This window comes from Vanacampus margaritifer, chromosome 8 (assembly GCF_051991255.1).
Source record: "Vanacampus margaritifer isolate UIUO_Vmar chromosome 8, RoL_Vmar_1.0, whole genome shotgun sequence".
Classification (NCBI taxonomy): domain Eukaryota; kingdom Metazoa; phylum Chordata; class Actinopteri; order Syngnathiformes; family Syngnathidae; genus Vanacampus; species Vanacampus margaritifer.
In genome coordinates, this window is record NC_135439.1 from 24434177 (window position 1) to 24450834 (window position 16658).

Below are 16658 nucleotides of genomic sequence, written 5' to 3' on the forward strand. Positions count from 1 at the left end.
TGAACAAGAGTGGTTTGCAAGAACTAGCTGGTGCAGTTAACAAGAGCGTCTAGTGGAAGAAGCTAGCAAAAGTTAGTGAGACCAAAGCAGATGGAGAAAAGCGGCGGGAGCCCGAATCACAGGAATCAGCGACGACCACCTGCAGGCTCCAGCTGTGGAAGATATAAGCCAGTGGTCCTCAATTAGAAATGTAAAAGGTCTAGATTTATTTGTTTTTTTTAAGAAGTCATCGGTCCACAACTCATGCGTGGTGGTGAAATTTTTTTGCCTTTTTAAAAATCGTATTAATTTTATATAGGCTGGGCAAGTACCGATGCCAAGTATCGTCATTGGGCCAGGACACATTTCATGGTATCGGTACTCGCGACGGATATCGATACTGGTATCGGTCCCTACTTTTGTGGCCGTCTTTTGGTCAGGAACTAAAGACTGAAATGGTTATTTTGCATTTATTGACCGCCATTAAGGGCTCCGGTACGATTCAGTTTTCAGTCTTCAGTTGTACTCAACAATATAATTAGCTTGGAAGTGCAGACACACACATCTCTGTATATTATATATTATATCATCATTGACTACTGCACTGCTATGAGATGAATGATGAACAGAGAACGTGAAGAAAAAATATAATTGCCATTAATTTAAGCAATTTTAAAGAAATTTGCTATAATTGGGATGGTCTTTAAAAAAATATCTCTGTCTGTTTTTATTTTTTATTTTATGTATTATTATTATGTAATATTGAGGCTAATGTATGCACACATTGAGTTCCTCCTCATATTGACTCGGTTCACAAGCACATTAGGTTTCCCTTTATCTGACCATTAGTGTGGATTTTAAACATAGAAGAGCCAAAACATCCCTTATGAAAATTAAACTGCACAATATATATTTTTTTAAACTTGCCACCAGAGGGTGCTAGAACTGCACAAATGGAAATCAACCTGACATTTTTAACAGCTGCTTATAATATCGTGACATGACAACGACGATATTGTGGCAGTTTTAATATCCCGATATCACGATATTGCCGTTATCGTAATCGTAAGCGTGCGCACGCACACGCACTCTCTCTCCTCTCTCTCGGCCAGTCTAACCTCACGTCAGTCACTCATTGTGGCATGCTTTTTTTCCTCTCCCTGGGTCAACAAAGAGGTGGTTCACAGTCTGGATAGTGTTTTTTTTTAAATTAATGAATCATTAGTTCACCACTAGCAAAATTGTCTTCCTCAAACTAAGAAAAAAAAAAAGTTTCAGATGTTTAAATGTACAATAAATAAGTAAAATCTCTTTGGATTGTGGTTTTGCTTTGAGAATAGTTAATTCATAATCCTCTTTACAAAGCACAGTGTTGAGTTGTGTTCCTGCATGCCCCTATACCATACATCAATCCATCTGTCAATTTCATTATGTCAATTTTGCTTGAACTGTGGGACATAATTAACATTTCTCTCTCAGTCCAAACATATAGGCTCATTTTTATTGTCATTGTGGACTCCTTTACAAGTTATTATTGGCATGCATAAAATGGTGGTTACAAAACAGCCTATACAAAAAAGTACTATACAACTGTCAACTATTTAGTTAGGTAAATAATCAATGTAAATGTAGATATTGTTTTTGAACTACAGTAGAATAACACATTTGGAAGAAAACAAACAAACAAAAAACATCTGTCCAATGAAGGTGATTGGGTGCTTTGTTTGCTCTGCTTGTGTCTGATCTAAAAATTGTCTGTCAATGCTGCATGTGTCTGTGTGTTCACCATATTTATCATTGTTGCTGCTGCTTGGTTCAGGACGACATATTAGATCTCCAGCTCCAACGCAACTTGGATTATTTAGACCAGCAGGTAGGCGCACACATCTGCATTGTTTGTGAAATCATGTCATACATGGTGTCTTTCACTGTAAATGCAGACATTGTCTATACTTCATGAAGCCATCACTTATTTCCCCATATCTATTCTCAGGAATTTTTGAACTAATTTAAAAGTTAGAGGTGTTACGGTTGCCTTGATACGACGGTGTATTAGGGCCACGTATAAATATATATTTTTAGAGAGTGGGGGCAATATTCCGAGAAAAAAACTCGCAAATTTGCCACTTCATTAAGTGGCAAATTTCCCACTTTATAAAATGGCAAATTTGCAAACAAAAAAATCATTAATTTGCGATGTTATGAAGTGGCAAATATGCAACTTCATAAAGTGGCAAATTTGCGACTTTATAAAGTAGCAGATTTGTGCGAGAGAAAAAAGTATAATGTGTGGATTTGTTGGTGGTTAATGGGACACTGTTTATCAAATGAAAAGACAGGATGGAGATGGATTCATTCTTAAATTTTAACTTTACTCGTCATTCACCGCAGCTAGAGCGACAACACTTCCTGATCCCCTACCAGCTGACTAACACTAACCAATCAGAAGCTAGCATACTTAAGGTAAATGCAAGTGTATGTCGGAGAGCAGCAGATTCGACACATTAATTTAGATACTTGTACAAAAAAAATACCAAAATGTATGAATGTGTAAATAATTCTGGAAACATAAATGCACAAGTAAATATACATTTTAACAAATTAACTTAAGTTCTTGAGCCTCGTGGTGTGGACCTTCACAAAGCAAGGTGTCTTTGTCCCTGGCCGTACCCAACGCTTCAAAGAGTGAATGCTTAACATCGTATGGTTCATCTCTGCTAAAGCAATTACTATCTCCTTATTTGAAAACCCGACCAAAAAGTATTAGCACAAACATCCGAGTAGTACGCTACGTGTATTTCTCGTAAGTTTCAGAGATTTTTTCTCACAAATCTGCCACTTTATAAAGTGACAAATTTGCCACTTTAAAACTTACAAATGTATTATTTTTTTTCTCACAAATTTGTCACTTTATAAAGTGGCAGATGTGAGGGTTTTTTTTCTCTGAATATTGTCCCTGCCCTCTAAAAATATATATATTTAAACGTAGCCCTAATTCGTCGTTGTACCTTCAAAACAAGGTTGTTGTGACTGTGAGGTGTTTTTAATTTGAGCTGAATCTTCAGGTGCTGGAGGGAAGCCGGTTAATTGGTATGGTTACCCGAAGGGTGGAGAGGTCCTCCTCTGCAGCAAAGCTCTGCATACAAGTAAGAGAGGAAAGAGAGCACAGCAGGGAGGCAGGCTTCAGATAGAAAATCAGCTTTGTTGAGCTTAACAAACCATCAACCAGACTGAATAACAACGTTGACACTATTTTGAAACTTGTACAAGCAACAGAATTAACTGTTTTCCTAATTCAAGGCAAAACTACAGCAATTCAGCAAAGAATCCACTCTTCCCTAAGCCTGCCTCTCTTTTCGTCGTATTTTTGTCTGCATGCGGTGTTCTTCTCATAACGTCATGCTCATTTTTAATTTTTGTTATCCATCATTGTTAAACTTTTCTTGTCACCCGGTCAGTTCCTTGTTAGGTTGATATATGGATAGCTTTGTGAATCCAAAAAGTATGAACATTTCCAAGACTGTACAAGACTTTCAATATTATGACAATACCGTACCATCAGTAATCTTTTAGGGCATTTGCCCGAGCCACCTCAACTGGTTCCTCTCCACACGTAGGAGTAGCGGCTCGACCCTGAGTCGCTCCCGGATGGACGAACCCATCACCCTATCTCTAAGAGCGAGCCCGGACACTGTGGAGGAAACTCATTTTGACCGCTTGTATCCGGGATCTTGTTCTTTCGGTTACAACTTACAGCTCATGACCATCTGTAAGGGTAGGAACGTAAATCGACCTTTTGGCTCAGTTCCTTCACCACAACGGACTGATACAGAGTCCGCATCACTACAGACGCTGCTGTCGGTCTCCCGCTCCATCCTGCCCTCACTTGTGATAAGATACTTGAACTCCTCCACTTGGGATAAGATTTCATCCCCGACCCGGAGAGGGCACGCCACCCTTTTTCGACTGAGGACCATGGTCTCGGATTTGGAGATGCTGATCCTCATCCCAACCGCTTCACACTCGGCTGCGAACCGCTCCAGTTAGAATTGGAGATCACAACCTGATGAAGCCAACAGCACCACATCATCCGTAAAAAGCAGAGATGCAATGTTTCCTAGAAATTCTGTCCATAAAAGTTATGAACAGAATCGGTGACAAAGAGCAACCTTGGTGGAGTCCAACGCTCACTGGAAACGAATCCGAGTTACTGCCGGCAATGTCGACCAAACTGATACCGGTCATACAGCGACTGAACAGCTTATATCAGGGGGCTCAGTACCACATACTCCTGAAGCACCCCCCACAGGACTTCCCGAGGGACACGGTCAAACGCCTTCTCGATGTACTGCGGTACATATGTATCTCAATACATGGTCTTCGAGGTGATACGTATCGCGATATTTTACATTACTTTACATGCATTTTTTATTATAACAGCCACATGTATATCTAAATGATATGTTTATTATCCTGGATGGCAAAAACTTTTTTTTAGCAGCTCATCTGGTTTACCACAAAGTGCCATGCCTGGTCTAAATGTGCGCGCACTGCAAAGCAAGGAGCCCCTTTCACAGACACACAGGGAAACTTTACAAATAGGCATGGGCCAATATGAGCAAAAATATTCAAGAATTTAAATTACAGCTCTAAAATGTTCTTATATGAAATATTTTGGGAAATAAAAACAGCATTTTTTTTTCATCATTCTATTTCATTTTAAAAAAATATATAGGAAAATTGGTACATTAAGAAACGTGTACCATGTTAAGTTTAAATAAAAAAGTAGTCTTCCTCTGTTTTAATTTTTTTTAGTAGGACACAGTGTCCAATCATTGGCGAGCTATATTTAGAAAATACTTGTGGGACATGTTGGCACCTACACAATGTACACATGTACACTTTTTTTTTAATTAAGTAAACTGAGAAGGCACCCATGTCTCTTTCCTCCGCTACCCACCCTCCTCCTCCTCCTTGCACGTGCAGTTAATTGACTCGATTATTTTCAAAGAAGCTGTTGTTCGCACAGCCCTGCGCAAGCAACACTTGACTGCCTATTTACAAATGAATGTGCAATATCGAATCTGACACGTACATATCGTTACGTGTATTGTAAAGAGGTCCGCAACGATATACAGTGTTCCCTCATTTTCCGCTGGGGTTAGGTTCCAAAAAATACCCGCAATAAATTAAATCTGCAAACGAGTTTTATATTTATTAAAAATGCTTTAGGGCTCTAAAACCCCTCACCACACAGTTTATACACTCTTCTCATCGAGGCATTTACATTTTCTCACATCTCTCTCTTGTTTAAGCATTCTCAATATTCAAACCTTGAATTTTATTAAATAGGTACATTACTGTAAAAAAAAAAAAATGCATACAAAATTGCACTGAAAAAAATCCGCGAAAAGTGAACCGCGTTATAGTGAGGGAACACTATTTTGCCGTATAAATTTTTTGAGCACACCCCTTCAAATGACATTATTCTGAGATGAGTCTCACTCTCTGAAGATTAGTTCTGCCCACAGGCTGTCTATAATGTGGGTATCAGGATCAATTATGACTGAATAGTTACAGAAAAAAAATATCGGCACCTTTCTAGTATCAAATGGAAATGCTGTCAGGAGAATGTGAAAGGCTGCCTTACTGCATGCTGTGCCTTTATCATAAGAGTACATTCTTATGACTGGCAGCATAAATGATGTACAAATACTTATAATCTCTCTCTGTCTCTCTGTCTCTCTCTCTCACTCTCTTTGTGTCATTATGAGATGAGTTGATTTCTCACCAACCCACAGCTCTAGAACGATGCAATTATACTCCACGCAATGTATCAGATTGCTAAAAACCCAGGCTAAACATTAAAACTATTTTCTTTGAGATTATGGCTCTGTCTTGTATGTTTGTGTGCGTTTGTGTGCTTTAGACCTCTAATTCTAATTCCACCATGAAAAGATTACACATTTTATAAAAGCCCTTGTTTTGAGTTGTTGACCCGTATGCCTTTGCATGCATACAGACTCACACAAGTGCATACTGATGCTTTTTTTTCTCCCATGACATGATATACTGTATCTATTATAGATTACATCACAGCCACTTGTAACCAACTCCATGCTCATCTTGACTAATTTAATTATCCATCCATCTTACTTTACATATGGTCCACTCATAGTGTTTTTGTATTGTTTTGTTGTGGTGATTGTTTCAGATAAAGTTGCTTTCCGTACTAGCATCAAGTAGCCCGCAAAGTTTTGTAAATCATTTTTAACCACCAAACATGTTATTTAACTCATTACATTTATTTTGTGTCAATAAATGTATGCTTAATTTGATGTTTGCAACAAAAACTTTTGCCATATTGACCACAATGCTATTTGAACAATGTATATATTTTACAGTAATTTCTTAAACTGTCTGCTTTAATCAAGTTTATTGGTGGAATGTTAAAAATAAATTTACTAGTGTGGTTGTTTTTGTTGTTGTTGAAATGTAAGGGGAAACATTCCATATATATTTATAGAGAGAGAGACAGAGACAGAGAGAAAGAGAGAGAGATATAAATTTAAATAATGGGTTTTGAAAATAAAAGTATTTTAAATTTAAATATAATGTGGACATTAAATTGGAGACTATATGAAATAATTTAATGATTTACATACAGCAGTGCCTTGCGATATAAGTTGAATTTGTTCTGTGACCACGCTTTGTTTAGCACCCCTTAATCCCCGAAAAACACATTTTTGTGTTAAAGAAAAATACCACTCTATAATATTGTACTTTATAAAAACAGAGTTATAACAATATTAAATAGAATGTAAATGACAAAACCGTTTGTGCATCATGATTTAATGCTACAATTCAATTCAATGTGCTCCTCTTTTGGATGGCCACCGGAGGAACAGTAATGCAGACACAAACATTGAAAAATAGTTTTACAGCTTCAATAAGTGACTGTAAGATTTCATATTATTTATTCACTTCATATAGATCATAGAGAATAAAGAATATTTGCCTGTGAGTATAGCTATATAATCAGTTTATTTGTGTTGCTCTACCATTTGTGCTTAAAGGTCCTGTGCTTAAAGCATCACTAAGAAACTTTCAGTTTACATTGATTACGGCGGTGCCATATGGGCAAAAGCGGTAATGTTATGCCTGAAGGAAGATCACATTTCCCATGAGGACAAGTGCATTGTGTAGTTTTTTAGCTCACGCCAACAATGTTGATCGTTGACTGTCCTTTTATCTGGGTAGCTTCCCTTTTTCTTTTTGATCTCCTTGGACAAAACTTTTCCGTTGTTTTGCAGCTTATGCCAGGAAAGCAGTAATCGTGCAGCAACATTGAACTTGACTTCCATCTTTGTAACGAATGGCCATAAAGTAGTCAGCACATTTGTAGTTTTTTTGTGTGGCAGTCTTCCTACCATCCTCTTCAAAGTTGCTTAGTGCCAGTAAAAATTATACAGACCACCTCAGGCAATGGCAAAGGTATATTCAACTACTTTTAAGTCGATGTTTCATCAGAAGAGATATGAAAATATTTTATTAAGGTTGAAAAGTTCCTTAGTGCTACTTTAAAGGCAATTGATGCTAATTGATAGCACGTCAAAGGTGTTTTTCATGTATGTTTGGCTCAATTCTGTGCTGCATAGCTTTCGTATCTCGAACAATCTTAAATTAGGTAACTTGTATCTCAAGGCACCGCTGAGCTTTGGTTTAAAAAGTAGAAAACAGTTCCCACATTGCAATTTTTCTATTTGTTTAACGCAGCATCCCAGTGTTATGGAACCACGGTTATTATAAAAGCCTTGCTTTGTGTTGAGTATTTTAATATCTTTGTTTTCACAGGTGCCTCCTTTCCATGATGTCTACAGAGAGTTACACCCAACACTGAAACTAAATGAAATTGAAACAAGTGTAAGTGACATCACTTTCACTCTAAAAATGAGCTTGCAAATTTTCAAATACTGCACTCAATGGGCAGTTTTGGGGTACCAGGCCTTAAAATAAAAATGAAATAATACACAGTTGGTCCCGCTTTATTAACCATGTGTCTGTAGTAATGTTCTCAATTCATTCAGAGGAGAAATTCTACTATCAGAGGTTAGTGATGTATAACTTAATTATATAATAATTTTAGTTCACGCGAAAGGTGTTAATTAAGATGAGTAAAGATACTAGGCTTGGCTGCTTATGTTTTTTATTAATTAATTAATAGATATGTCTCAGTATTATCCATCTCTACACAACAGTACATAATGTGTGTGTGTGTGTGTGTGTTTGACAATATTCTACAATTGTATTCATGACAGTTTTTGTTTTGTTTTGTTTTGTTGGCATGATGTCTTACGCAGAAACTCTTGGGTCGGCTGTGTGAACAGAACCACATTGTGAAAGATCACGAAGCAGTTGTCCACAGATTGCGAATTGACAAGGTAAACAAGAAGATTTTTTTTTTATTATATAATGCTGTAAGTTGTAACACATAACAATGTTCAATAATTAACTGCTTTCTCAATTTTTTTAAGTGTGTGGAAAACATAAAACAAGTACAGTACATAAGTATTTTCACTGAATTTTCACTTCCGCCCATTGTTAGACATGGACGAGATGTCTTTGTCCCCCATGCAAGTGGTTTCAAATAAATAGGTGTTCGGGATTTGGGTTAGATGAGTAAAACAAAGGGGGAAAACAAAAATACAAAAAAAAAAAGTAACTTAAATTTCCCCTAACACTGCATATTTCTTACCTTTTTTAAATAAAACATTTTTAGCTATCCATATGTTATTATTATTATTTTATTATTTCTGACTGGGTTGTTCAACAGGATCTTTGATAGTGAGAAGATGGCTGAGGAATGGAGGAGAAGTGTGCTGGTGCCCATTTTTAAGAGCCAGGGAGACGTGCAGAGTTGTGGCAACTACAAAGGAATAAAGCTGTTGAGCCACACAATTAAGCTATGGGAAAGAGTAGTTGAAGCTAGACTGAGGGCTGAGGTGAAAATTTGTGAGCAGCAGTATGGTTTCATGCCCCCAAAAAAGAGTACCACAGATGCAGTATTTGCTTTGAGGATGTTGATAGAGAAGTACAGAGAAGGTCAGAAGGAGCTGCAAAGTTTATGACAGGGTGATCAGAGAGGAACTGTGGTTTTGTATGAGAAAGTCTGGAGTGGCAGAGAAGTATGTTCAAGTGGTGCATGACATTTATGAGTGTGTGCTGTAGGTGTGACAGAGGAGTTCAAAGTGGAGGTGGTACTACATCAAGGATTATCTCTGAGCCCCTTCTTATTCGCTATGGCAATGGACAGGATGACATACGAGGTTAGACAGGAAGCTCCATGGACTATGATGTTTGCAGATGACATTGTGATCTGTAGTGAGAGCAGGGAACAGGTGGAGGAGAAGCTACAGGCGTGGAGGTTTGCCCTGGAAAGGAGGGGATGAAGGTTAGCCGTAGCAAGACGGAGTACCTGTGTGTGAATGGGAGGGACTCAATTAAAAGAGTGAGGTTACAGGGAGAAGAGACCAGGAAGGTGGAGGAGTTTAAGTATTTATGGTCAACAGTCCAGTGCAATGGAGAGTGTGGAAAAGAAGTGAAGAAGTGTGTGCAGGCAGGCTGAAACGGTGTAGAAAAGTATCAGGTGTGATGTGTGATCTAGAGGAAGACCAAAGAGGAGATTTATGGATGTAGTTAAAGAGGATATGAAGGTAGTTGGTGTGAGAGCAGAGGGTGTAGAGGACAGAGTTAGATGGAGGCGCTTATTCGCTGTGGCGACCCCTGAAGGGAAAAGCCAGGAGGAAAAGAAGAAGAAGCTATCCATATGTTAACATCATGTTGCTGTTGTGGTTGCTGTTTACAGGACAGCCTCGAGGAGGCATTGGTGGCTACTCATCAGGAAATGGAGAAGTACCATAACCAGCCTGTGGTCATGGAAAAGCTACATATCAAAAAAGAAACCCTACAAAACCAGCTAATCAACATTAGAGGGGAGCTTTCCCAGGCCTCAAATGTAAGACGAACCCAACATGCCAGACAGTTTATTTCACACAATAGTTTGTTTTGAAACATTCCAAAGTTCAGGAATTGTTTTCATCATTGTCATATGAATGCTAGAATGAAGAACCAATGCCCCAGCTTCATGAACAATGCAATCAGAGAGTGACCATAAACTGTACTTACAGGCTTTAACTACCACTCGTATGGAATTTGAAGCATTAGAGGATGAGGCCCACGCCATTCATGGAGATCTATGGGAACAACTTAATGCAGGCGTCCAGGTAATTGGTAAACCCTTCTGGTTTAATTTTTCAGATGTCCTTTCTGTGAGGCTGTTCATTTCCTTTTATTCAGTATCGCTTATTCAATATTGTACACAATTAACTCATTCCCTCCCAGCCATTTTCACTGAAGCAACCCCCTTCGCTCCCGGCTCTTTTACTGGATTTTGACTGATTTTGCAAGGCCTACAGAATACTGTGTTCTATTGCTATAAAAACATGGACCTACCATAAGAAAGATTACAGTCTCTTCTTTCATCAGGAACAAAAAGTATATTTGTATCGGTTTCCATTGTGCAGCAATTATCATTAGAATATAGTTAAGTTTTATCATTATTCACAAACCTGTTGAAAACACTGGCAAAAAGAGCTTGTTACGCCATGGCCCTGGCTTATCTCTTATACTCTGCTGTCACCTGCTGGTTGTTTTTTCATTGTTTTAAGCTACCCATTCATGTTAGAAGCTGTATCAAAGCATTCTGCGTGCTCTAGCATTAAAAATAAAAATAAATAAATAAATGAATACATTTATAAATAAGTTTTTGGGAGAGAGGGATAAAGTATTAAAAATGTGTCAAGTTCAGTCAACCTAGAACATTTAATAAACAGCAGACAAGGTAGGAAGACAAGAGATGTGCTCAGCTACAATCTCCTACCGCTCTTAAGCTCACTCTCCTGAGCCCTCTCTTTTTATTTTTTTACAGGGCGTTCCCTAGTTACAAAGCCGTTGGTACTCTAAATGGGAGGGTGTCACACAGCAACAACATTGAAACCATCACGAATATGAGTCTTTTTGCAGATAAAAAATAATGTAGACCTGTTTTTCTTCAGCACTGAAAGTTTCAACAGTCAAAGTTCAACAGTTCAACTGCAAAATGTTCCAGCCGCTATCTTGTGATAAGGGTACAGTTCTTGTTTTTGAAGCTGCAAGAGCATGAGTTATGCTTTGCAATACTGTAAGAGTAAATATTGGATAACATATGTACATTTATTTTAACAAAATGTATTTATTAGTTTTTGGGTTTGAATGAGTTATGCAATCCTTACAAATTGACACATGTAGTTTCACCACATTTTAAACCTCTTGTATGATAGTGTGATTATTTATTTTCGATTTGTTGTTGTTGTTTTATGGGGCAGAGTGAATTGGTTCGAAAGCACATCCAGAAAGAGTTTTGGAGAGTCCAGGATGTATTAGAGGGCCTCCACAAGAATCACTCATCCAGAGGCACTGATACAGCAAAGCACAAAGGTATCAATCAAAAATAACATGATGTGGTTAACGACAACTGCTAATGTCTCAGTCTGACCTTTCTCACTCTATTCGTCTGCAGTGGCCAGTGGTGCTTCAGGCTCCTTTAGCACCAATAGTCCAGCCAGTCCCCTCAGCTCAATAAGCCTCACCAGCCCTCTCAGCCCTTACTCCCCAGTGCCTGGCTCCCAGGTCTCCCCCTCTAAACAGCTGGGCCCGGAGGTAAGCACCGGAAACACCCAGCAAGGGGTCAACCCTTTTTCAACACCTGCCTCACACTCTAGAACCAGAAATATACCTAAACCTCGTCCCAAATCTTGTATGCCTCAATTCAACACTGAAATCAGGCCCAAATCAAGACCAAAAAGTTATACAGAACCCAACAAAAGCATGAATGCAGAAAATATTAATACAAATAACTGTGAAACGCATGAATGCACATTTCCTCGTTCTGCCCTAGTTTTGCAGAGTCTTAACGAGTCCATGGGTAGATTGGATACTGTGATTGAGGAAACGGATCAAAGTATCGGATGCAGAACCAACTCACACATTAGCAAATTTGTAAACCCTTCCAAGAACACAGTTATTGACTTTCTCCAAGTACGATGCCAGGACACTACTTCCAATCAACATTCCGTTTTGGAACAAGCCCACATGCAACACCAAAATTTTGGTTGGTTGACCTCAAATATTTGCAGCCAAGAGGTCAAGGTTGGCCAAAGAAAAGATGTATTTCCTGATTCCATCTGTGCATCTCCCTTGTTAGTGGGATATCCAAATGGTCAAAGAAACCTCCTATCCAACAGGCATTTTTCTATGCCTGAATCACAGATCCTGCTTTTCCAAGACATCTTTCAAACTAATGTGTTAGCATCATGTCATGGAATGGATATCCCAATTTCATATTTTACAAGTGATCAACCTGAAACTCAGCACCACCAACAACTATTCCATTCAACATGTAATGCTAGTATGGATGCTAATATGCTCACTCTCCCCTATAGTCAAACTGAACATCACACTGATCCAATGATTTGTATGGTAACACAATCTGATTCACCCAGTCAGCCTTCAGACAAAGTTTTTATGCAAACTCATCTTTAGAAAAGTATTGAGCCTAATTATTCTTAGAGTAGATTCTGATCAGTTATTCCGATCACATTCCATCTTTGACAAAAAGAAAAAGAAATAAAAGCATACCATTCAACTACCGTTCTCTTGTATTGGGTATATGTAATATCAACCCATGAAATGGGAACCATGAACAAATTCACACATTGCATCTTCAAAAAGAGTAAGTCATTTTCAATATTTTAGATTGGTTTCTAATTCATAAAAAGGACACAAGCATAGATTTTTTGAAAAATATGAAATTGACCAAAATGTGACTTATGAGTTTTCAGCCTGATGCATTGCAAAATGATAATGCGCAAATTCACTTCATACGAGCTGCTGTAAAAATGCAGAATAAGTCCTGAAAAAGACCAGTCAGCAAATGGTGTTGGCCGACCTATCCTGACAATGATTTCTTGAAAAATCTACATTGAAAAGGAATGTTTAATCATGAATTGACATTGGCCCTCCAAAAACAAGTACATTTATTTAATTCAACCAATAATGGGATGGAAAAATGCAGACGTTACTCTAAGATAGCTAACAATTCTTGGTTGGTGAATCTGAAAATTGAAGTTTAAAAAACAAAATTGTGTTATGTGCCATGGGCAAGCACTTATGTCAATGACGACCCTTGGCAGGAAGGTGAGCAGCCAAGAGAATAGCTATTAAATGAGGATAATAGAATGTCCATTCATCCATCCATTTTCTTAACCGCTTTTCCCCACAAGGGTCGCGGGGGGGCTTCGGGCAATAGGCGGGATAACCCTGAACTGGTTGCCAGCCAATCGCAGGGCACACAGAGACAAACAACCATACTCAGAATCAAACCTAAGGACAATTTGGGGTGTTCAATTAACCTGCCATGCATGTCTTTGGAATGTGGGAGGAAACCGGAGTACCCGGAGAAAACCCACGCAAGCATGGGGAGAACATGCAAACTCCACCCACAAAGGCCAAAGCCCAGACTCGATCTCACGTGCTCTGCACTGGGAGGCAGACATGCTAACCAGTCAGCCACCGTGATAATAGAATGTTGAAAATAAATGAACATAATTGAATGGAAGTTGTAAATATGCTAGGTCAGTGCGTCTGACTGCATACCATTATTAGAAATGAATAGGAATTCGTTCAGGCAGGTTCAAATTATTTTGTAAGGTATTCAATGAAAAGGGAGCAGCACATTTGAAAGCTGCGTTTCCCAACTCTGTCCTGACCCTAGGAACTATCATTTGTAGAATTTTTGAGAGCGTAAACCATTAAGCTATTGTTGTTGATGTAAATATGCATAAAGGTAAGAAGGGAGGAGCCCAATCATACATTCATAGATAAAACAAACCAGTGTTAGAATCTACGGATATACAGAGATGGACACTTCTCGACAGTATAAAGCTTACAATGGTGAACACGATTTCCACAGCCAGTAATAAAACACAGAGCACAATGGTACACACTGTTCAATTTCTTCAGTTGTTGTGCTGATGCATTCATAAAAAGCAAATCACAATACTGTAGTCCAATAAAGGTAAAAAAGTTGCCGAAATAAGATGAGTCCTTGCTGTAAAAGATAAAACTAGATATGTTCCTATAAAATAACCCCAGTTTTAGCTTCAATTTTCACCCAAGGCCCTCAATATGTGACTTGAAAGAGAGTTTGGTCAATATCAATACCTAAATATCTATAAGTAGGTACTATTTGAATTTCTGCTCCTTCACCAGTTTCAATCTTAGACTGACTTGAGGGTATCTGTTTACCATTTGAAATTTACCAAATTAAATTAATTTAGATTTGTCTGGATTTAAAACTAGCTTTAATTGTGTTAAATTAGGCTGCCCAACATCAAAGGCAGACTGTAAAGATGTAAAAGCTTGTTCAATTACCCTGGAAGAACAATAAATAACCGTGTCATCTGCATACAAATGGAAACAGGCATTTGCCACATTTTGACAAAGACCATTAATATAAATAGAGAACAACAGTGGACCTAGAACAGATCCATGGGGGGAAGCCTTTAGAAATATGTAAATTGGGGGAGGACAATCCCGCAAAGTGTACATGTTGCATTCTCTCAGACAAATAATTTGGGAACCAACCAACAGCAGTATCAGAAAGACCAATATAGGATATATATAAAGACCAATATAAAGACAAATTGCCTAATATTCCTATTAGGCAATATTCACAATGATTCCTTGCAACATACTTGTTTCCTTACTCCTTTCTACTCTGCATTTAGCTGCCTTGTGAGCACTCCCTCTGATGTGCAGAATTCTCTTGCTTCAACCCTTTCTGTTTTTTGCTTCCTTTCTTCCTTGCTATCTCCTGACCTTCTGGTGATCTAGGAAAATGCACCTCCAAGGCCTCCCCTCCCCAAGTCCTATTTCCCTTTGGAATCTTCCTCTACCTTCCCCCCATCTATTCCCCCCTTGCCCTTTGACAGCACCATCTGGCTACGCAACTTGGGCATCGATGATGGTTACTTTGATGTTGAAGATTCTCACATCAGAAAGGTATTTTGTAGATTCGGCCTCTGCTTTGCCCCACTCTTAAATGTTGTCCATTATCCTTTTTTTTTAATCCATCAATATTAACCTGACACTATTGTATGTTGGTGTAACCCATGACCATAATATTTTACCCTCTTTGATCGCAATAGTCTACCTTAAACACGTGATACTGATCATCAATGAGATCATGTTGGTACACTGTCAAACCATGTTAACTCATTCACTCCCAGCCATTTTCACTGAAGCAACCCCCTTCGCTCCCGCCTGTTTTACTGAATTGTTTCTGATTTTGCAAGGCCCACAGGATATTGTGTTCTATTGTTATAAAAACATGGAACCTATCAAAAGAAAGATTTATCAGGAAGAAAAAGAGTATATTTGTATCTGTTTCCATTTTGCAGCAATTAGCATTCAAATATAGCTAAGCTTCGTCAATATTCACATTCCTGGTGAAAACACTGACAAAAAGAGGCCGTTTTTGTTTGTTTTTTAAATAACTACCATTGCTTTATTCATGTCAGAAGCTGCATCAAAGCCTTCTGTATGCATAAAAAAATAAATAAAACATGTAAACATGTTTTTGGAAGGGAAGGACAAAGTATTCAACCCTTCTTTTTTTTTGCTCAAAAATGACATTCCCAAAATTAAAAGAGGATATCTTTGTAACCACAACGTATTTGAATAATTCTTGTGTCATAATAAAGGGAACCCTTGTGAAATGTGTATATATGTTACTGGCTAAAAGTAAATGAAGATAGCACACAGCGCAAATGATAAATTAGTTGGCGTTTGAGCTGTGTTTGGGGCATGTAAAAATGGCATACAGTATATATTCTTGTACCCCCGGCTCTGCAGTTTAATTTGATGCGCGACATCATTATATTCTTTCATGATTAGTGCATTGTTTCACACAATTTCTTCTTCAAAGTCAGAGAGGCCCCCAATTGAGGTATGCTCGGGTTTAAAGGACTACAAACGTTTTTACAAATTTGGGGGATTAAATGAGTTAATCATATATAATATGCACGCATTTGTAGATAAACATGTTTATGATTTTTAGTCATACCAAGTGGCACTGTAAAACAAATGCATACATCCTCATTTAATATAAAATATAAAGTTTCATTTGCATTAACAAAGTACATAAAACATATCAACGAAAAGAAATGCATGAGGGAAGGATCAAAATCTTAACAATTTGCAAGCAGATATTTGCAATCTACTGTAAAAGGCATGTTTAAGTCAGTGTAGGTGCATTATTATCAATCTTCTCTTTTACAGATTAAGTTTGGAGATCATAACAATATGAGTGAGCCACAAGACCAATCCAGCATGAATAAAGGTACAAGGACATTTCAATTGAAGTTTTCATGTGACAACCTAAAGGAATAAGTAGAACTCATCTGATGATTATTATCCAGTGGTTGGTACAGAGTGGGACATGGGATTACGCTGCTAAACATGTCCTCTGGTATGCTTGAATGCCAGATGAAAGAAAAAATCAAAATGCATAATAATGATGC

At 38.1% G+C, this 16658-nt stretch overlaps 1 protein-coding gene across 18 annotated transcripts in view; it reads left to right on the plus strand.

Annotated features, from left to right (window-relative positions):
- plekha6 (pleckstrin homology domain containing, family A member 6) overlaps positions 1 to 16658 on the plus strand; it is a 135278-nt gene that overhangs the window by 101253 nt on the left and 17367 nt on the right. For 9 of the 18 annotated variants that reach the window (XM_077573053.1, XM_077573054.1, XM_077573058.1 and 6 more), the window contains 10 exons: positions 1799 to 1852; positions 3045 to 3125; positions 7834 to 7902; positions 8340 to 8420; positions 9845 to 9994; positions 10167 to 10262; positions 11403 to 11514; positions 11597 to 11736; positions 14971 to 15138; positions 16417 to 16477. In XM_077573053.1, coding sequence (XP_077429179.1) covers positions 1799 to 1852; positions 3045 to 3125; positions 7834 to 7902; positions 8340 to 8420; positions 9845 to 9994; positions 10167 to 10262; positions 11403 to 11514; positions 11597 to 11736; positions 14971 to 15138; positions 16417 to 16477 — 1012 coding nt within the window. The remainder of the gene's footprint in view (positions 1 to 1798; positions 1853 to 3044; positions 3126 to 7833; positions 7903 to 8339; positions 8421 to 9844; positions 9995 to 10166; positions 10263 to 11402; positions 11515 to 11596; positions 11737 to 14970; positions 15139 to 16416; positions 16478 to 16658) is intronic. The other 9 variants (XM_077573067.1, XM_077573056.1, XM_077573063.1 and 6 more) reach the window with 4 other exon arrangements.